The sequence below is a fragment of the Theropithecus gelada genome, chromosome 2 (genome assembly GCF_003255815.1).
Source record: "Theropithecus gelada isolate Dixy chromosome 2, Tgel_1.0, whole genome shotgun sequence".
In the NCBI taxonomy this organism is placed as follows: Eukaryota; Metazoa; Chordata; class Mammalia; order Primates; family Cercopithecidae; genus Theropithecus; species Theropithecus gelada.
In genome coordinates, this window is record NC_037669.1 from 90,852,833 (window position 1) to 90,874,580 (window position 21,748).

At 47.9% G+C, this 21,748-nt stretch overlaps 1 protein-coding gene across 6 annotated transcripts in view; it reads left to right on the top strand.

Moving 5' to 3' along the window:
- Positions 1–4,027: 4,027 nt before the first annotated feature.
- The window catches only part of USP4 (ubiquitin specific peptidase 4), a 67,383-nt gene continuing 49,662 nt past the window's right edge, over positions 4,028–21,748 (top strand). For all 6 annotated transcript variants that reach the window (XM_025375397.1, XM_025375399.1, XM_025375398.1 and 3 more), the window contains exons 1-4: positions 4,028–4,207; positions 8,157–8,284; positions 18,998–19,128; positions 20,956–21,082. In XM_025375397.1, the coding sequence (XP_025231182.1) occupies positions 4,107–4,207; positions 8,157–8,284; positions 18,998–19,128; positions 20,956–21,082 (487 nt within the window). In that variant the 5' untranslated portion in view covers positions 4,028–4,106. The remainder of the gene's footprint in view (positions 4,208–8,156; positions 8,285–18,997; positions 19,129–20,955; positions 21,083–21,748) is intronic.

Consider the following 21,748-nt stretch of genomic DNA (forward strand, 5'->3'; position numbering starts at 1 on the left):
ATTTTTTATTTTTTTTATTTTTTTTTTTTTTTTTTGAGATGGAGTCTGGCTCTGTCGCCCAGGCTGGAGTGCAGTGGCCCGATCTCAGCTCACTGCAAGCTCCGCCTCCCGGGTTTTTATGCCATTCTCCTGCCTCAGCCTCCCGAGTAGCTGGGACTACAGGCGCCCGCCACCTCGCCCGGCTAGTTTTTTTTTTTTTTGTATTTGTTAGTAGAGACGGGGTTTCACCGTGTTCGCCAGGATGGTCTCGATCTCCTGACCTCGTGATCCGCCGGTCTCGGCCTCCCAAAGTGCTGGGATTACAGGCTTGAGCCACCGCGCCCGGCCAATTTTTCGTTTTTATAATTAGGTTTTGTCCCCTTTTCTTTTCTTTTTTTTTTGAGAGGGAGTCTCGCTCTGTCGCCCAGGCTGGAGTGCAGTGGCCGGATCTCAGCTCACTGCAAGCTCCGCCTCCTGGGTTTACGCCATTCTCCTGCCTCAGCCTCCTGAGTAGCTGGGACTACAGGCGCCCGCCACCTCTCCCGGCTAGTTTTCTTGTATTTTTTGGTAGAGACGGGGTTTCACCATGTTAGCCAGGATGGTTTCGATCTCCTGACCTCGTGATCCGCCCGTCTCGGCCTCCCAAAGTGGTGGGATTACAGGTTTGAGCCACCGCGCCTGGCCAGGTTTTGTCCCCTTTTCTAGTGGTGCTGAGGACTTGTCCTACTTGTCCTCCTTAAGACTGCCATAAATGGTGTAGGAGAAACTGCTAAAAAAAGAAGAGGGAAGCAGACACCCTGAAATGTAGATTCTGAACCGATATCAGTAACCAACTTTTTTTTTTTTTTTGAGACAGAGTCTCACTCTGTCACCCAGCCTGGAGTGCAGTAGTGCGACCTTGACTCACTGCTACCTCCATCTCCTGGGTTCAAGTGATTCTCCTACCTCAGCCTCCTGAGTAGCTGGGATTACAGGTGCCCGCCACCATGCCCAGCTAATTTTTGCATTTTTAGTAACGACAGGGTTTCACCACATCAGCCAGGCTGGTCTCGAACTCCTGACTTCAGGTGATCCGCCTGCCTCGGCCTTCCAAAGCCAAAGTGCTGGGATTACAGGCCTGAGCCACCGTGCCCGGCCCCAACTTTCTTTTTCCATAAATAACAGGACTAAAGGTAGTGTTTCTTTTTTGATAACATTTGTAAGAGTTTCAGCTGGGCACGGTGGCGCACACCTTTAATCCCAACACTTTGGGAGGCTGAGGCTGGTGGATCATGAGGTCAGGAGTTTGAGACCAGCCTGCCCAAGATGGTGAAACCTATCTCTACTAAAAATACAAAAATTAGCCAGGCGTAGTGGTGCACGCCTGTAATTCTAACTACTCAGGAGGCTGAGGCAGGAGAATCGCTTGATTCAGGGAGGCAGAGGTTGCAGTGAGCTCGGATTGCGCCACTGCACTCCAGCCCGGGGGACTGAGCGAGACTCTGTCTCAGAAAAAACAACAAAACGAAACAAAACAAAACAGAAGAGTTTCAAAGAACTTTCATAGAAGGGGACTTGTTAGGGTTGGCTCTGCAGATGTAGAATCATCATGTGGTGGTAACTCTTATCTACAGGGGATTAATTGCTATGTGGTTATTTGAGGCAGTTTTAATTCCACATTTACTTTCCCCTACTAATCTACCCAACTGCCAAGAGGCCTTTCTTATCAGATGGTGTGTGATGGATATCCCAGGGAGTGCAAATTAATTTCAGTTGGCCAAACACAACATAAAAATAGTAAATCTGTTCAAATGACCTACCATATTTTCACTGGGCCAGTTCCCCTTCCTTCACCCCTGACACAAAACATAGCTCATCTTTTCAACAGGAATAGGGTAGAAAAATAAGAATAAAAAAATAAAATAGACATGGCTCATCTGTTTCTCCTCTTCTCCCTCACAGCCACCTCCATAGTGAGAGGGTCCTAATGGTTCTGTGTCTGAGTTACACCATCATGGGCGTGAAGCACCCTCAGTCATTTTGTCTCTGCTCTAAAACTTCCTACAATGCCTGCCTGCCTTTTAAGGCAGGATATATGGTCTGTCTGGCCTCCTTTCCAGCTTTAGATCCCCTTAGGTTGTAGTAGTGTTGTAGTGCCCGGCTCAACTGGCCTAATCCCCACTCTCTGATACTGTCCTGCCTGTTCCAGAAATTCTCTTCTGGTCCCTTGAGTCTCCCCTCCTGTTACATGCATCCTCATCTTTATTCTGCCAGCATTTTTTTTCAATACCACACTCAAATGTTACTCAAGTCAAAGGTTTCCTATGAGAGCAGGGGTTGTGCCTGGTGTTCTACAGCCTTTGGTTCACACCCTTTTTTTTGTTTTTTTTTAGAGGTGGTCTCGCTCTGTCGCCCAGGCTGGAGTACAGTGGTCCAATCTTGGCTCACTGCAACCTCCGCCTCCTGGGTTCAAGCAATTCTTCTGCCTCTGCCTCCCGAGTAGCTCAGACTATAGACATGCGCCACCACGCCTGGCTAACTTTTTTTTTGTATTTTTGGTAGAGATGGGGTTTCACCATATTAGCCATGCTGGTCTCGAACTCCTAACCTCGTGATCTGCCCGCCTTGGCCTCCCAAAGTCCTGGGATTACAAGCATGAACTGCCGTGCCGGGCGCCCAGCACTTTTTTTTTTTTTTGAGAGGACATTTCCGTCTCCACGTTGGTCAGGCTGGTCTCGAACTCCGACCTCAGGTGATCTGCCTGCCTCGGCCTCTCAAAGTGCTAGGATTACAGGCGTGAGCCACCGCGCCCGGCCGGTTCACACCCCTTATTTGTATTTACTGTTTTTTTGAGACAGGGTCTCACTTTGCCGTCCAGTCTCGAGAGAAGTGGCACCATCTCGACTCACTGCAACTTCGACCTCCTGGGCTCAAGGGATCCTCCTACCTCAGCCTCCCGAGTACCTGGGACCACAGATGCGCGCCACCTCCCAGCTAATTTTTGTAGAGACAGGATTTCGCCATGTTGCCGAGGCTGGTCTCTAACTCCTGGGCTAAAGCTATCCTCCCGCATCAGCCTTCCAAAGTGCTGGGACGACAGGCTTGAACCACCGCACCTGGCCTGGTTCACACCCTTTAACTGCACTTACCACATACTGCTAGGCATTGAGGTTATTTCTGAAACATCTCTACTCTTCCACTAGATTCTATGAGGGCAGGAACTAGGTCTTATTTTTCTCTGAGGACAAGAACTGTTAGACAAGTGTATGGAGACTCATCTAGGCCTGACTTCCTCTTTCCTCTGGGTTTATTTCTCCCTCCAGGAAGAGGGTTGTGTGTTTGTGTGAGCGGAGCGACTGGAAAACACAGTGTTCAGGACGTTGTATCTTGTTCCAGGAACTAAGTACATGCCTGGGTAACTAATGTGGAGTACCTCTCCTTCCCCTGTTGCTATCGCCCCTCTGTGGCTGCTTGGCAAGTAGCTCAGTATGAAGAGCTGACGGAATTCTCTGGTGGGCCAGGTGGCTCTGGCGTCCAGATTGTTTAAGGCGACTGTTAATAACTACAGCACACCGTTCAGTCTTGGTCCCAAGGCGCTGATGCACGTGGTACTTCCCGAAATCCCTGTAGGGCCGCTGGAGCAGGAGCCTGGATCCCACGTTTGGGCAGCTGAAAGCGGAATGGCAGGGGTGAGAATGAACAGACCTAACTACGGGGCTTCTCGCACCTGGCCTGCATTTATTTAGGACCAGGATAACCTCGAAGGCCGGGCTAGGGTGCCCGATGGGTCGTGGGCTTGCTGTCTGACTCCCTGAGATCCGCGGGCTGAACAGAGCTTCATCCTGTAGCGCCATCCTGAGCAGAGGAAGGGGCGCCCGACGACCGCGTAGCAGGCGGCAGGGCGGGAGGAAGTAGCAGCTGCTGCTCCCCACCCACCCCTCTCGCATCTGCCTTTTCGCTCCACTGTTTGCCGGTGAGCGAAGTGGCGTGAGACTGGAGAGGATAAAAGCGGCTGCAGAAGCCGAAGGCCGCGGCACGAGGTGGGGCAGGGGCGGGCACGCGAGCGTGCGTGCGTGCGTGGGCGCGGTCTATAGCACGCCGCGCGCGGGGCGGATGTCCGGGCCGGCTGGGCCGGAGCCGCGAACGAGATGGCGGAAGGTGGAGGCTGCCGTGAGCGACCGGATGCGGAGACTCAGAAGTCGGAGCTTGGAGCCTTAATGAGGACCACACTCCAACGCGGCGCGCAGTGGTGAGCATCCGGCTCGCTCTTCCTCTGTACAGAACCAGGGGCCGAGTATCTGGCCCTTAGGCCAGCCCCCTTTTTCTCGGCTACAGTAGGGGCTGGGCGGGGATGGTATGTAGTGACCCTGGAAGAGTAGCCTGACACCTGCCCCTCGGGAGGACTCCAGGATCAGCTCTGGGAAAGCGCAGGCGGGGCCTGAGGGTCGCCTCGGCTCATTTGGAGCCCCAGTGAGTGGGCCCGGCGGGGGCCAGGGGGATGGATGTGGAGAAGGGGAATGTTGGCGGGGACCCTGAGGGTGGGGAGAGCCCTTTACCATGAGGACTCGCCGTGTGACCTTGGGCGAAGGTGTCACAGACCTGGATTCCTCACTGTTAAAACCAGGATAGCAATATTTGGCTCTCGCCCTCAGTGGGTTGAGGCGAAAATCAGAAGTACTTTGTAACTTGTAAACTGCCAACAGATGTCAAGGTCAGAAGCTGAACAAATGTCTGAGAGCCCCAGATTATTTTGGTAGCAAGTGTCAAAAATATTTGTGGCAGCAGTATCTCGGAGTGGGACAGGGGGATAGCCTAGGTCCTGGAGGTAGATAGAAGATGAAGAGTCCAGAATTTAGAAGACCCAGGCTGAGTTATTGGGCATCTTAACAGATTGTTTGGTGGAGGGGACAATACTTTGTACTACTGGAGAGATTCCTGGGTGGTATTATTGTGTAGTACAAAAACTAAGGCTAGACTTTGCATTTAGTATGATTGAGTGTTACCCATCTTGTTTTTTTGTTTGTTTGTTTTTTTGAGACAGAGTTTCACTGTTATTGCCCAAGCTGGAGTGCAGTGGCGCCATCTCGGCTCACGGCAACTTCCGCCTCCCGGGTTCAAGCGATTCTCCTGCCTCAGCCTCCCGAGTAGCTGGGATTACAGGCTCACACCACCATGCCCAGCTAATTTTTTGTATTTTTAGTACAGACCGGGTTTCACCATGCTGGGCAGGCTGGTCTCGAACTCCTGACCTTGTGATCCAGCCGCCTCTGCCTCCCATTACAGGCGGGAGCCACCGTGCCCGGCCCAAGTGTTACCCATCTTTAAGAAACCATTGTGGTGATGACCTACAGAGGAATTGAGCGGGAGGATAGAAAAATTGGGGTTATGAGGAGTACAGATAACAGCTTATGTATTCACCTTGAGCTAGCCAGTTTGTGAAAGTCAGAGTAAACAGGTACTTTTTTTGTGGGTTTTTTTTTTTTTTTTGAGGAATTTCGCTCTTGTTGCCCAGGCTGGCGTGCAATGGCGTGATCTTGGCTCACGGCAACCTGTGCCTCCAGGGTTCAAGTGATTCTCCTGCCTCAGCCTCCCCAGTAGCTAGGATTACAGGCATGCGCCACTATGCCTGGCTAATTTTTTTTTGTATTTTTAGTAGAGACAGGGTTTCTCCGTTTTGGTCAGGCTTGTCTCAAACTCCCGACCTCAAGTGATTCACCCACCTTGGCCTCCCAAAGTGCTGGGATTATAGGCGAGAGCTACCACGCCTGGCCTAGCAGAGGTACTTCTCAAGTTAACCTGTATAGGGCTCATAAAGAATACTCAGCAGAAGCAGAGGAAGTTTAAGACTAAAATCATACAGTAAAATTGTATGGAAGGTATTGCTCAAGGGATTTGGAAGAAAAATAGCATTTTCGAGACGGATGTGTTTATGGATCCTTGTGACCTCTGGGAAGTTGCCTGAACTCCTCTCACGTTTGTTGGTTATACAATTTTAAGGATGCACCAATATAATTGTTGATGCTTTGTTGCTCCACAGAGATTCTGTTTTAATTGTAAAACAGCATAGTGATACTTTTTTTTTTTTTTTTTTTTTGAGACGGAGTCTCGCTGTGTTGCCAGGCTAGAGGAGTGCAGTGGCATGATCTCAGCTCACTGCAATCTCTGCCTTCCGGGTTCAAGCGATTCTCCTGCTTCAGCCTCCCTAGTAACTGAGATTATAGGCACGCACCACCACGCCCAGCTAATTTTTGTGTTTTTAGTAGAGACGGGGTTTCACCATGTTGGCCAGGATGGTCTTGATCTCCTGACCTCGTGATCCACCTGCCTCAGCCTCCCAAAGTGTTGGGATTACAGACATGAGCCACCTCTCCCAGCCAGCATAGTGATACTTTAAAAATATAAATAGGTCTGGCACAATGTCTCATGTCTGTAATCCCAGCACTTTGGGAGGCTGAAGCAGGAAGATCACTTGAGGCCAGGAGTTCAAGATCAGCCTGGGCAACATAGCAAGACCTAGCCTCTACAAAATAAAAATAAAAAAATAAATTAGCCAGACATGGTGGTATGTACCTATAGTCATAGCTACTCAGAGGCTGAGGCAGGAGGATCACTTGAGCCCAGGAGTTTGAGGCTACAGAGAGCTATGATTGTGCCACTGCACTCTAGCCTGGGTGACCCTCTCTCTAAGGAAATAAATAGATAAATAAAATACCACATTTGCTTACATTTAAGTAAAAAAATGGTAAGTTGAATATGAAGCACAACTTAATGCTTTTTGACAAGATGAACATACCTAAGTGCTATTATATGTACATGTGTATGTGTATATTTATATATGTACAGGCATGTTATATACTTTTTTTTTTGAGACAGGTTTTTATTCCTGTCACCCAGGCTAGAATGCAATGGCGTGATCTCAGCTCATTGCAACTTCTGTCTCCCGGGTTCAAGTGATTCTTGTGCCTCAGCCTCCCGAGCAGCTGGGACTATAGGCATGTGCCACCACACTCAGCTAATTTTTGTATTTTTAGTAGATGGGGTTTGTTGCCCAGGCTGGTCTTGAACTCCTGAGCTCAAGTGACCATCCGCCTCAGCCTCCCAAAGTGTTGGGATTATAGGTGTGAGCCACTGTGCCTGGCCTTGTGTGTACATTTTTGGAACTCATTTGGTCCTTAAAAGAAAACTGAAGTGGATGGTGTTTCTAACCCATTTTCAGAAAGAGCATTAGTTTAGTGCTGTTCATGTCAAGTAAAACAGTGTAACCAAACTGTCTGCCTGGACTGGGACCTCTATAAAGATCATTATGAAATTAATGACTTGTGGTAGGGTGCGGTGGCTCACGCCTGTAATCCCAGCAATTTGGGAGGCTGAGGTGGGCAGATTACCTGAGGTCAGGAGTTTGAGACCATCCTGACCAACACGGAGAAACCCTGTCTCTACTAAAAATACAAAATTAGCCGGGCGTGGTGGCACACACCTGTAATCCCAGCTACGGGAGGCTGAGGCAGGAGAATCGCTTGGACCCGGGAAGTGGAGGTTGCGGAGAGCCGAGATCACACTGTTGCACTCCAGCGTGGGTAACAAGAGAGAAACTCTGTCTCAAAAAAAAAGGCCAGGCACTGTAATCCCAGCACTTTGGGAGGCCGAAGTGGGTGGATCACCTGAGGTCAGGAGTTCGAGACCAGCCTGCCCAATATGGTGAAACCCCATCTTTACTAAAAATACAAAAATTAGCTGGGCGTGGTGGTGGGCGCCTGTAATCCCAGTTAGTTGGGAGGCTGAGGCAGGAGAATCATTGGAACCCAGGAGGCAGAGGTTGCAGTGAGCCAAGATCATGCCACTGCACTCCAGCCTGGGCGACAGAACAAGACTCGGTCTCAAAAAAAAAAAGTAAGTATCGGTCTCAAAAAAAAAAAAAAAAAAGAAAGACTCCATTTAAATAAGCATTTTGAAGCCACTTGTTTTCTTTCTTTTATTCACTCTTTGAACAATCATTTCACTTAATGGATGCATACCCTGGGGCCAGATTCTCTGTGCCATGTGGGGCCTAGGCCCTGCTCCTGCTCTTGTGACAGTGTTTTTTAGTGGGGATTGCATATGCCTCAAGTGGAAGGACCATAAAAAAGATTAAGGAAGCAGCTGCAGACATTTATAATCTCAGCTTTTCTGCTACAGTAAATTTTTGTCTCTCTCTCTAGGTATCTTATTGACAGCCGGTGGTTCAAGCAGTGGAAGAAGTATGTGGGCTTTGACAGCTGGGACATGTACAATGTGGGCGAACATAACCTATTTCCTGGTCCAATAGACAACTCTGGGCTATTTTCAGGTATAGTAAATGTTGCTTTTCCAGCTAAACATTCACCTGGGCAGTGGCCTGATACTATGTGCATCTATAACATGGACATTGTGAACTTTCCTAGTGTGAGGAGATAGAAACAAGTACCCTCAATTTGCATCTATAGCAGAAGTCTTTGCAAACCCTTAATGAGAAGTTAAGCTACTTTTATTCCCTTAAATTAACTGCGTCTCATAAGAGCATGCTTCTAACATCTTAACTATCTCTCTTTGCAAATTAGTTCTGCTAGCTATTTCACATTTTAAGTTAGTATATGGAATTGAAAGAAATAGGATGTCATTTTGAAATTATATCTAAAATTTAAGAACCAGAATTTTTTGTTACCTTTGCAGTGGAACAAATTGTAAACCTGTGAACTTTCAACAGGAATTCCTGTGATAGCTGTTTTTATCATATAACTAGTGTGAGGCGAGGTTGAAGGTCAGTAGACAGAGTAGACTGTAGTCAGCTCCCAGTGAGAACTGTGGGAAAACTGACATGTAACACACTAGAGCTTTGCTTGCACTTGTACATGCACTGAGATGACAGAGTCAGCTTTTCCCAGGCTTTCTTCTGCCTGACTTCTGACCTCTTTATAGTCATGATAGAGGTGATCTATCATGGGTGTCAAAAATCAGGGCAGTGCCAGGCCTGATGTCTCTGCCTGTAATCTCAGCACTTTGGGAGGCCGAGGCAGGTGGATCACCTGAGGTCAGGAGTTCAAGACCAGCCTGGCCAACATGGTGAAACCCCATCTCTACCATGTTGCCTAGGCTGGCCTTGAGCTCCTGGGCTCAAGCTATCTTCCTGCCTCAGCCTCCTTAGTCGCTGAGACTATAGTGTTCTATCACTCTCAGCTGTTTTTTAAGTTTTTTGGTAGAGACGGGGTCTTGCTATGTTGCCCAGGCTGGTTGAACTCCTGGCCTCAAGCCATCCTGCCACCTTGGCTTCCCAGAGTGTTGGTGTGAGCCACCGTGCCTGGCCTAACTTGGATATTTTTAAAAATGAGCAATGCTTCAGCTCAGACCTTGTTTTAGGAGAGGTCATGATATAAACAATATCATTTACTTTGTTTCCTGAAATAGGTCAGATGGTGGCACTATGCCACGAAGTTGCCCTAAGGAATCATTTCATTATGTTCACATTTTGTTCTGTTTCTCATTTTTATGAAATGGAGAATTCTTAAGGTTTTAAATTCAGTTATACTTTGGCTTATTGTGCTTTGCTTTATTATATGTTGCAGGTAGTGCATTTTTAGCAAATTATCTAGGTATTTGGCAGCCCTGCCTTGAAAATCTGTCAGTGCCATTTTTACAACAGCATGTGCTCACTTCATGTCTCTGTTATCACATTTTGGTAATTCTCAAAATACTTCAGAGTTTTTCATTATTATTTGTTATGGTGATCAGTGATCAGGGAGCTTTCTTTTTTTCTCTTTTTTTTTTTTTTTTTTGAGATGGAGTTTTGCTCTTGTTGCCTAGGCAGGAGTGCAGTGGCACAATCTTGGCTGTTGGCAACCTCCGCCTCTTGGGTTCAAGCAATTCTCCTGCCTCAGCCTCCCGAGTAGCTGGGACTACAGGCATGTGCCACCAATTTTGTATTTTTAGTAGAGTTGGTCAAGCTGGTCTTGAACTCCCGACCTCAGGTGATCTGCCCACCTCAGCCTCCCAAAGTGCTGGGATTACAGGTGTGAGACACCGCGCCCAACCAACAGGGGTCTTTCATGTTGCTATTGTAATTGTTTTGGGGCATCATGAAGGGAGCCCATGTAAGACAGCGAACTTATTGTGTGTATTGTCACTGCTTCACCAACCAGCCATTCCATCTCTCTCTCTCCTCAGGCTTTGCTATTGCCTGAGACACAATGATATTGAAATTAGGCAGCTTAGTAACCTTAACAACACCTTCTAAATGTTAAAGTGAAAAGGAGAATTGCATATCTCTCACTTCAAATCAAAGCTAGAAATGTTTGAGTTTGGCAAAGGAAGCCGAAATAGGTTGTAAGCTAGGCCTCTTGTGCCATATAGCTAGCCAAGTTGTGAATGTAAATGTGAACCTCCTGGACTTAAGTGATCCTCCCACCTCAGCCTCCTGAGTAGCTAGGATTACAGGTGCTTGCCAGCATGTGTGGCTCATTTTTGTATATTTTTGTATGTGTTTTTTTTTTTTTTTGTAGAGATGGGTTTTTTTCATGTTGCCTGGGAGATGGAGGAACCCAGGAAATGGTTGTTTCAGTGAGCTGAGATTGCGCCACTGCACTCCAGCTTGGGTGACAGAAGTGAGACTGCATCTCAAAAAAATAGAAAGTGCTACTCTAGTGAACACATGAATGATAAGAGTCCACCTTCGTGGTGACACCTGAAACAGCCTTATTGCTGATATGGAGAAAGTTGTTTATTCATTTATTTTTTTTTTGAGACAAGGTGCCACCTTGTCTCAAGAAAAAAAAGGTAGCTACTGCTACCTCATGCAGTAGCACAATCATGGCTCACTACAACCTTGACCTTCCCAGGCTCAGGTGATCCTCCCACCTTAGCCTCCCAAGTAACTGGAACTACAGGTGCCACCACCACACCCGACTAATTATTGTATTTTTTGCGGAGATTTTTTGTAGGTTTTGTCACGTTGCTTAGGCTGGTCTTGAATTCCTGGGCTCAAGTGATCCTCCCACCTTGACGTCCCAGAGTGCTGGGATCACGGGTGTGTCACTGTGCCTGGCCTAAACAACAGATTTTGTTTTCTTTTATTTTTATTTATTATTATTTTTTGGAGACAGAGCCTCACCATGGGTTTTCACCATGTTGGCCAGTCTCGTCTCACACTCCTGACCTCAAGTGATCTGCCTGCCTCGGCCTCTCAAAGTGCTGGGATTATAGGCATGAGCCACTGTGCCTGGCCTAAACCACAGATTTTAAATGTAGACAAGACACCCTTCTATTGGGAAGATGCCATCCATCTACCTCTTTGCTAGCTAGAGGGGAAAAGTCAGTGCCTGGGTTCAGAGCCCCCCCCACCTTTCTTTTGGCTTTTTTTTGAGACAGGGTCTTGCCCTGTCACCCAGGCTGTAGTGTGTGATCACAGCTCACCGCAGCCTTAACCTCCTGGGCTCAAGTGATCCTCCCACCTCAGCCTCCTGGGTAGCTAGGACTACAGGTGCTTGCCACCATGCCTGGCTGATTTATTTTTATATATATATATATTTTTTTTTTTTTGTAAGACAGAGTGTCGCTCTGTCCAGGCTGGAGTGCAATGGCATGATCTTGGCTTACTGCAACCTCCACCTCCTGGATTCAAGCTATTCTTCTGCCCCAGCCTCCCAAGTGGCTGGGATTACAGGCACCCACCACCACGCCCAGCTAATTTTTTTTTTTTTTTGTATTTTTAATAAAGATGGGGTTTCAGCATGTTGGCCAGTCTGGTCTTAAATTCCTGACCTCAGGTGATCCATCCACCTTGGCCTCCCAAAGTGCTGGAATTATAGGCGTGAGCCACCGCACCCAGCTTTGTTTTTTTTTTTTTTTTTTTTTTTGTAGAGATGGGATTTTGCCATGTTGCCCAGGCTGGTCTCCCAACTCCTGGGCTCAAGTGATCTGTCTGCCTTGACTTCTCAAAGTGCTGGGATTATAGGCATGAGCCACTCCGTCCAGCCAGATTCAGAGCCTTGAAGGACAGGCTGACTCTCCTGTTAAGGGATACTGCAGATGATAACTTTAGGTTGAAGCTAACGCTCATTTATCATTCCAAAAATCCCAAGGCCCTTAAGAATTAGGCTAAATCGGCCGGGCGCGGTGGCTCAAGCCTGTAATCCCAGCACTTTGGGAGGCCGAGACGGGCGGATCACAAGGTCAGGAGATCGAGACCAGCCTGGCTAATACAGTGAAACCCCGTCTCTACTAAAAAATACAAAAAACTAGCCGGGTGAGGTGGCGGGTGCCTGTAGTCCCAGCTACTCGGGAGGCTGAGGCAGGAGAATGGCGTAGACCCGGGAGGCGGAGTTTGCAGTGAGCTGAGATCCGGCCACTGCACTCCAGCCTGGGCGACAGAGCGAGACTCCGTCTCAAAAAAAAAAAAAAAAAGAAAGAAAAAAAGAATTAGGCTAAATCTGCTCTGCGTGTGCCCTACACATGCAACAACAAAGCCTGCATGATAGCATATTTATTTGCAGCATGGTATAATGAATATTTTTGTTTTTATTTTATTTTTCTGGGACAGAGTCTCACTGCGTCACCCAGGCTGGAATGCAGTGGCGCACTCTCGGTTCACTGCAACGTCTGCTTCCCGGGTTCAAGTTATTCTCATGGCTCAGCCTCCCAAGTAGCTGAGATTACAGACGTGCACCACCAGGTCTGGCTAATTTTTGTATTTTTAGTAGAGATGGGGTTTCACCGTGTTGGCCAGGCTGGTCTCAAATTCCTGGCCTCAAGCAATCCACCCGCATCAACCTCCCAAAGTGCTGGGACTACAGGCATGAGCCACCACAACAAGTTTACCGATTTTTGTTTTGTTTTTTTTTTTTCTGAGTCAGAGTTTCGCTCTTTTGCCCAGGCTAGAGTGCAATGGTGCGATCTTGGCTCACCACAACCTCTGCCTCCCGGGTTCAAGCAATTCTCCTGCCTCAGCCCCTGAGTAGCTGGGATTACAGGCATGCGCCACCATGCCCAGCTAATTTTGTATTTGTAGTAGAGATGGGGTTTATCCATGTTGGTCAGGCTGGTCTCGAACTCTCGACCTCAGGTCATCTGCCCACCTCTGCGCCTCCCCAAGTGCTGGGATTACAGGCATGAACCACTGCACCCGGCCTCCCAATATTTTTTTTTTTTTGAGACCTAGTCTCGCTCTGTCACCCAGGCTGGAGTGCAGTGGTATGATCTCGGCTCACTGCAAGCTCCATCTCCTGGGTTCATGTGATTCTCCTGCCTCAGCCTCCCGAGTAGCTGGGACCACAGGCGCCTGCCACCACGCCTGGCTAATTTTTTTGTATTTTTAGTAGAGACAGGGTTTCACTGTGTTAGCCAGGATGGTCTCGATCTTCTGACCTTGTGATCTGCCCATCTTGGCTTCCCAAAGTGCTGGGATTACAGGCGTGAGCCACTGCGCCTGGCCTCCAGCCTCCCAATATTTTTAGCTCAGTGTTGAGACCTACTGCTCAGAAAAAGCACTGAGCTAGTCTTATCAAAATGTTACTGCTGCTGGGCGTGGTAGCTCACGCCTGTAATCCCAGCACTTTGGGAGGCGAAGGCGGGCAGATCACGAGGTCAGGAGATTGAGACCATCCTGGCTAACATGGTGAAACCCTGTCTCTATTAAAAATACAAAAACAAAATTAGCAGGGTGTGGTGGCGGGCGCCTGTAGTCCCAGCTACTCAGGAGGCTGAGGTGGGAGAATAGCATGAATCTGAGAGGTGGAGCTTACACTGCACTCCAGCCTGGGGAACGTGCGAGACTCCATCTCAAAAAAAAAAAAAAAGTTACTGCTTCATTGCAGTGTACCTAGTTACCCAAGAGCTCTGATGGAGATGCATGAGGAGATTAATGTTGTTTCATGCCTACTAAAAACATCCATTCTGCAGCCTGTGAGTCAAGAAGTAATTTCACCTTTCTCTTTTTTTTGAGACAGAGTCTCACTCTGTTGTCCGGGCTGGAGTGCAGTGGCTCAATCTCGGCTCCCTGCAGCCTCTCCCTCCCAGGTTGAAGCGATTCTCCTGCCTCCTCCTCCCAGGTTCAAGTGATTCTCCTGCCTCAGCCTCCCGAGTAGCTGGGATTACAGGCGCCCATTCCCTCTGCCCGGCTAATTTTTGTATTTTTAGTAGAGACTGGGTTTCACCATGTTGGCCAGGCTGGTCTCGAACTCCTGACCTCAAGTGATCCTCCCGCCTCAGCCTGCCAAAGTGCTGGGATTACAGGTGTGAGCCATCGTGCCTGATTTGATTTCAACTTTCAAGTCTTATTATTTAAGAAACACATTTTATAAGACTTTATCTGCCATAGATAGTGATTCTCCTGAAGGATCTGAGCAAATTAAATTAAAAACCTTTTGGAAAGGATTTGCCATTCTAGATGCCATTAAAAATATTCATGATTCCACCTGGTGCAGTGGCTTACACCTGTAATCCCAGCACTTTGGTAGGCTGAAGTGAGTGGATCCTTTGAACCCAGGAGTTGGAGACTAGGGTGGGCAACTTGGCAAAACCCCATCCCTATAAAAATTTACAAAAACTAGCTAGGTGTGGTGGCATGCACCTGTAGTTCTAGCTACTTGGGAGACTAAGGCAGGAGGATTGCTTGAGTCTGGGAGGTCGAAGCTGCAGTGAGCTGTGATCATGCCATTGCACTCCAGCCTGGGTTATAGAGTAAGGCCTGCCACTCCCACCTGCCCACACACATGCACAAAAACATTCATGATTATGGGAGGAGGTTGAAATCAACATTAGTAAGAGTTTGGAAGAAGTTCATTCCAACACTTACAGATGACTTCAAGGGGTTCAAGACATCAGTCGGGGAAGTAACTGCAAAAGTGGAAATAGCAAGAGAACTAGAATTAGAAGTGAAGCCTGAAGATGTGACTGAATTGCTTTATTTTTTATTTTTATTTTTATTTTTATTTTTTTGAGATGGAGTCTCACTCTGTCGCCCAGGCTGGAGTGCAGAAGGGCAATCTTGGCTCACTGCAACCTCTGCCTCCTGGGTTTAAGCAATTCTCTTGCCTCAGCCTCCCGAGTAGCTGGGACTACAGGTGTGCACCACCACACCCAGCTAATTTTTGTATTTGTAGTAGAGATGGGGTTTCACCATGCTGGCCAGACTGGTCTCAAACTCCTGACCTCATGATCTGCCCACCTTGGCCTCTGAAAGTGCTGGGATTACAGGCGTGAGCCACTGTGCCTGGCCTCTTTTTAATTTTAATTTTAACTTATTTTTATTTCTTTCGAGACAGAGTCTTGCTCTGTCACCCAGGCTTGAGTACAGTGGGGTAATCTCAGCTCCCTGCAGTCTCCACCTCCTGGGTTCAAGCAATTCTCATGCCTCAGCCTCCTGAGTAGCTGGGACTGCAGGCACACGTCACCACGGCCAGCTAATTTTTGTATTTTTACTAGAAACAGGGTTTCACCATGTTGGCCAGGCTGATCTTGAATTCCTGACCTCAAGTGATCCGCCTGCTTTGGCCTCCCAAAGTGCTGGAATTATAGGCATGAGCCAACTTGCCTGGCCTGAATTGCTTTAATCTTATGATAAAACTTGAATGGATGAGGAGTTGATTCTTGTGGGTGAGCAAAGAAAATGGTTTCTTGAGATGGAATCTACATCTCGTGAAGATGTTATGAGCATTGTTGAAATGACAACAAAGGAACCCTGCCCTGAAAAAGGCTTGTAAACTAGTCAGAGGGATGGTGGGAAACCCTAACCACCTCATGTATGATTTATTTATTTATTTTTGAGATGGAGTCTCACTCTGTCACCAGGCTGGAGTGCAGTAGTGCAATCTTGGCTCACTGCAACCTCTGCCTCCCAGGTTCAAGCAATTCTCCTGTCTCAGCCTCCCAAGTAGCTGGGACTATAGGTGCGTGCTACCACGCCCAGCTAGTTTTTGTATTTTTAGTAGAGACGGAGTTTCACTGTGTTGGCCAGGATGGTCTCGATCCCTTAACCTCATGATCCACCCGCCTCAGCCTCCCAAAGTACTGGGATTACAGGCGTGAGTCACTGTGCCCAGCCAATTTTTTTTTTTTTTAACATTGTTTTGCCTTGAGTTACAGATAAGTTGCACCATAGCGGGTATATTTTACTTTTACAGTTTCATGGCCTCACTGGTCATCGGGAGAACAGTGGCTTCCACTGTTCTCTGAGTGGGTGTTGATGGGCATAGACTTGGCAGGTAAACTCCCATCACACTTGGCAGGTGATCAGTCTTCCCTTTCTTTGAGCAAGTGTGTTTCAGACCATGGGTGTTCAGTTCTGACTCTGAGTACTATTGCCTGTCTGGTGGGTGTAAGATGAATGTTTAGCATGTTGCATATGTTCTCTCTCCACTCCACAGGGGATTATGCAGCTAGGCTTTGATTTAGAGTGTTTAAAGCTAAAAATGCTAATTGACTGTTGGTTAAATGAATTTAACTTCAGTGCCTTGTTTATTTAGTTTCTTTTTTTTTTTTTTTTTTTTGAGACGGAGTCTCGCTCTGTCGCCCAGGCTGGAGTGCAGTGGCCGGATCTCAGCTCACTGCAAGCTCCGCCTCCCGGGTTCACGCCATTCTCCTGCCTCAGCCTCCCGAGTAGCTGGGACTACAGGCGCCCGCCACCTCGCCCGGCTAGTTTTTTGTATTTCTTAGTAGAGACGGGGTTTCACCGTGTTAGCCAGGATGGTCTCGATCTCCTGACCTCGTGATCCACCCGTCTTGGCCTCCCAAAGTGCTGGGATTACAGGCTTGAGCCACCGCGCCCGGCCATTTATTTAGTTTCTTAAGAAATCTTTCAGAGGAAGACAATTTCTGATTTTAATGTGTTATCATTAAGAATATTTTGGCTGGGTGCAGTTGCTCACACCTGTTTCCCAATACTTTGGGAGGCCAAGGTGGGTGGATCATGAGGTCAGGAGTTTGAGATCAGCCTGGCCAAGATGGCGAAACCCTTCTCTACTAAAAATACAAAAATTAGCCAGGCCCAGTGGCAGGCGCCTGTAATCCCAGTTACTTGGGAGGCTGAGGCAGGAGAATTGCTTGAACTTGGGAGGTGGAGGTTTCAGTGAGCCAACATCGCTGCACTCTAGCCTGGGCAACAGAGCAAGACTCCATCTCAAAAAAAAAAAAAAAAAAAGAATATTTTGACATCCGGGTGTGGTGGCTCACTCCTGTAATCCCAGCACTTTGGGAGGCTGAGGTGGGTGGATCACCTGAGGTTGGGAGTTTGAGACCAGCCTGGCCAACCTGGTGAAACCCCATGTCTATTAAAAATACAAAAATTAGGCCAGGCGCAGTGGCTTATGCCTGTCATCCCAGCACTTTGGGAGGCCAAGATGGGTGGATCACGAGGGCAGGAGATTGAGACCATCCTGGCTAACACGGTGAAACCCTGTCTCTACTAAAAATATGAAAAATCAGCTGGGCATGGTGGCATGTGCCTGTAGTCCCAGCTACTCTTGAGGCTCAGGCAGGAGAATTGCTTGAACCCAGGAGGCAGAGGTTGCAGTGAGCTGAGATCATGCCACTGCACCCCAACCTGGGTGACAGAACAAGACTCTGTCTCAAAACAAAGAAAAAAGAAAAATTAGGCAGGCATGGTGGCGGGTGCCTTTAGTCCCAGCTACTCGGGAGAATGGTTTGAACCTGGGAGGCGGAGGTTGCAGTGAGCCGAGATTATGCCACTGCACTCCAGCATGGGCAACAGAGCAAGACTCCACCTCAAAAAAAAAAAAAAATATATATATATAGATAGATAGATAGATAGATAGATAGATAAATAGTCATAATGAACAATTTTTATTGTGGAATATGGAAGCCCTTTGTAAATGTAAATTGAAGGTTTTTTTTTTTTGAGACGGAATTTCGCTCTGTCACACAGGTCGGAGTGCAGTGGCATGATCTCAGCTCACCGCAACCTCCCCTCTCCCAGGTTCAAGCGATTCTTCTAGAAGCCTCAGCCTCCTGAGTAGCTGGGATTACAGGCACACGCCACCACACCCAGCTAATTTTCGTATTTTTAGTGGAGATGGAGTTTCACCATGTTGGCCAGGCTGGTCTCAAACTCCTGACCTTGTGATCCACCCACCTCAGCCTCCCAAAGTGCTGGGATTGCAGGCGTGAGCACCTTACCCGGCCTGGAGTTTTTCTTTTCTTTTTCTTTGTTTTTTTGAGACGGAGGCTAGCTCTGTCATCCAGGCTGGAGTGCAGTGGCACAATCTCAACTCACTGCGAGCTCTGCCTCCTGGGTTCACACCGTTCTCCTGCCTCAGTCTCCCAAGTAACTGCGACTACAGGTGCTCGCCACCATGCCCAGCTATTTTTTTGTATTTTTAGTAGAGACGGGGTTTCACCATGTTAGCCAGGATGGTCTCGATCTCCTGACCTTGTGATCTGCCTGCCTCGGACTCAGAAGGTGCTGGGATTACAGGCGTGAGCCACCGCGCCCGACTGAGTTTTTCATTTTTATCCTCTTCTCTCCCTCTAATTATAGAAGAAATACAAATTCCTCATAAAATGTTCATGGATAAAGACAAAACATGGATAAAGACAAAAGTCTGCTCTGTATAATGACCAGTGACAGAATTTTGGAATGTCATACCTGTTTCTTTCTGTAAATAATTTTTTTTTTTTTTTTTTTTGGCCGGGCGCGGTGGCTCAAGCCTGTAATCCCAGCACTTTGGGAGGCCGAGGCGGGCGGATCACGAGGTCAGGAGATCGAGACCATCCTGGCTAACATGGTGAAACCCCGTCTCTACTAAAAATACAAAAAACTAGCCGGGCGTGGTGGCGGGCGCCTGTAGTCCCAGCTACTCGGAGGCTGAGGCAGGAGAATGGCCTGAACCTGGGAGGCGGAGCTTGCAGTGAGCCGAGATCGCGCCACTGCACTCCAGCCTGGGTGACACAGCGCGAGACTCCGTCTCAAAAAAAAAAAAATAATAATTTTTTTATTTCTGAAAAGTACATGGAAATATGTAAAACCATCATTTCTGGGGTGAAGAGCAGTGACTTACGTGCTCTTTTCCTTTTTTAGATCCTGAGAGTCAGACCTTGAAAGAACACTTAATTGATGAATTGGACTATGTATTGGTCCCCACCGAGGCCTGGAATAAATTACTAAACTGGTACGGCTGTGTAGAAGGGCAGCAACCCATCGTCAGAAAAGTGAGTTATGTGAATCGTCCCACCTGCTCGTCACTGTCTGCAGGTGCTTTCTGTTGGACACTGACTAGTATTTGCTAGGAAAATGAACATACCTCAGTGGTTGAATAGTGATGCTTGAGGCCTTGTTTCTGGATCTCTTTTTTTTTTTTTTTTTTTTGAAATGGAGTCTCTTGTTGCCAAGGCTGGAGTGCAACAGCACGATCTTGGCTCACTGCAGCCTTGCTGCCTGGGTTCAAGTGATTCTCCTGCCTCAGCCTCCAGAGTAGCTGGGATTACAGGCGCCTGCCACTATGCCCGGCCAATTTTTGTATTTTTAGTAGAGACAGGGTTTCGCCATGTTGGCCAGTCTGGTCTCAAACTCCTGACCTTGTGATCCGCCTGACTCGGCCTCCCAAAGTGCTGGGATTACAGGTATGAGCCACCACGCCTGGCCTGTTTCTGATTCTCTTTAGGAAATTGTGGTTGTGAGCAAAGTTGCTCATTCAGGATGTTATGAGTAGCCTCTGAACATCAGAGCTGCCCAGTGGCTTGGAATGTGCCCAGCAGTGCTGTGAGAGCACTTTCTGGAAAATTCTATGAGAGAAAGTTCACTGGGGGCATATGGACATAATTAATGTCCTGCATCTTGTTTATCTTAGAAAACCTTTATGATACTGCTTTTCCCTCTATGCTTAAGAGTCTTTGAGCCAGGTGCAGTGGCTCACACCTGTAATCTCAGCACTTTGGGAGACTGAGGCAGGCAGATCACGAGGTCAGGAGATCAAGACCATCCTGGCCAACATGGTGAAACCTCATCTCTACTAAAAATACAAAAATTAACTGTGCGTGGTGGCACATGCCTGTAGTCCCAGCTACTCAGGAGGCTGAGGCAAGAGAATTGCTTGAACCCAGGAGGCGGAGGTTGCAGTCAGCCAAGATGGCGCCACTGTACTCCAGCCTGGCAACAGAGCGAGACTCCGTCTCAAAAAAAAAAAAAAGAGTCTTGGCCAGGCGCGGTGGCTTACATCTGTAATCCCAGCACTTTGGGAGGCCGAGGCGGGCGGATCACAAGGTCAGGAGATCGAGACCATCCTGGCTAATATGGTGAAACCCCGTCTCTACTAAAAATACAAAAATTAGCTGGGCATGGTGGTGGGCCCCTGTAGTTCCAGCTACTCGGGAGGCTGAGGCAGGAGAATCTCTTGAACCTAGGAGATGCAGGTTGTAGTGAGCCGAGATCACGCCACTGCATTCCAGGCTGGCGACAGAGCAAGACTCCGTCTCAAAAACAAAAAACAGTGAAGAATAGGCTTCTCTCTGATTTCATCAAGATACTCTTGGTCTTAGTGGGTAGAAAATATATATATATATTTTTTTTGCGGGGGACAGAGTCTCGCTGTGTCCCCCACATTGGAGTGCGGTGGAGTGATCTTGGCTCACTGCAACTTCTGCCTCCCAGGTTCAAGCGATTCCCCTGTCTTAGCTTCCTGAGTAGTTGGGATTACAGGCACATGCCACCATGCCTGACTAATTTTTGTATTTTTAGTAGAAATGGGGTTTAACCATGTTGGTCAGGCTGGTCTCGAATTCCTGGCCTCAAATGATCCACCCACCTCGGCTTCCCAGAGTGTTGGGAATACAGGCGTGAGCTACCACACCCGGCCAGAAAAAAGATTTTTAAACTCCTGGTCCAGCACTGGTGGCTTTAAAAATCTGTTCTTTTGATCCCTTGATCAGTAAAGGAAACTGATTATCATGAGTTTTCTGGTTTTTGCTTCTGATAAGATGTGCTTCAAGACTGCCCAGCTGCAAAACCGCTATACCTTCACCCCTGCCTCTTGTTCATAGGTCGTGGAGCATGGCCTGTTTGTGAAGCACTGCAAAGTTGAGGTGTATTTGCTGGAACTGAAGCTCTGTGAGAACAGTGACCCCACCAATGTGCTGAGTTGCCATTTCAGCAAGGCAGACACCATTGGTGAGAGGCTGGGCTGGGGTTCCTGGTATGTGGTGAGAGAGTGTAGAACACTGTGGCTGATGGGAGGGAAGAGGGCATTATTTTATATGCCCTCTTTAGATTTGTTCCCAAATCATCTTGAGCTGTGACTGCCAGTCCTGACCTGGGAGCCTGTTCCCCCAGGGAATTCTTATGGAGAGAACTCTGGGCCTGCTGCTTGCCCATTTGTCTATGATAATGAAGATAAGGAAATGTAGATCCAGAGAAGTTTAAACATAACGTATTTAAAAATCTCAGGCCGGGTGCGGTGGCTCAAGCCTGTAATCTCAGCACTTTGGGAGGCCAAGACGGGTGGATCACGAGGTCAGGAGATCGAGACCATCCTGGCTAACACAGTGAAACCCCGTCTCTACTAAAAAAAAAATACAAAAAACTAGCTGGGCGAGGTGGCGGGCGCCTGTAGTCCCAGCTACTCGGGAGGCTGAGGCAGGAGAATGGCATGAACCTGGGAGGCGGAGCTTGCAGTGAGCTGAGATCCAGCCACTGCACTCCAGCCTGGGCGACAGAGCCAGACTCCGTCTCAAAAAAAAAAGAAAAAAAAAAATCTCAGGAAAGGTTTACAGTGAGCTAGAATCCCACCACTGCACTGCAGCCTGGGCATCAGAGCAAGATCCTGTCTCTAAAAAA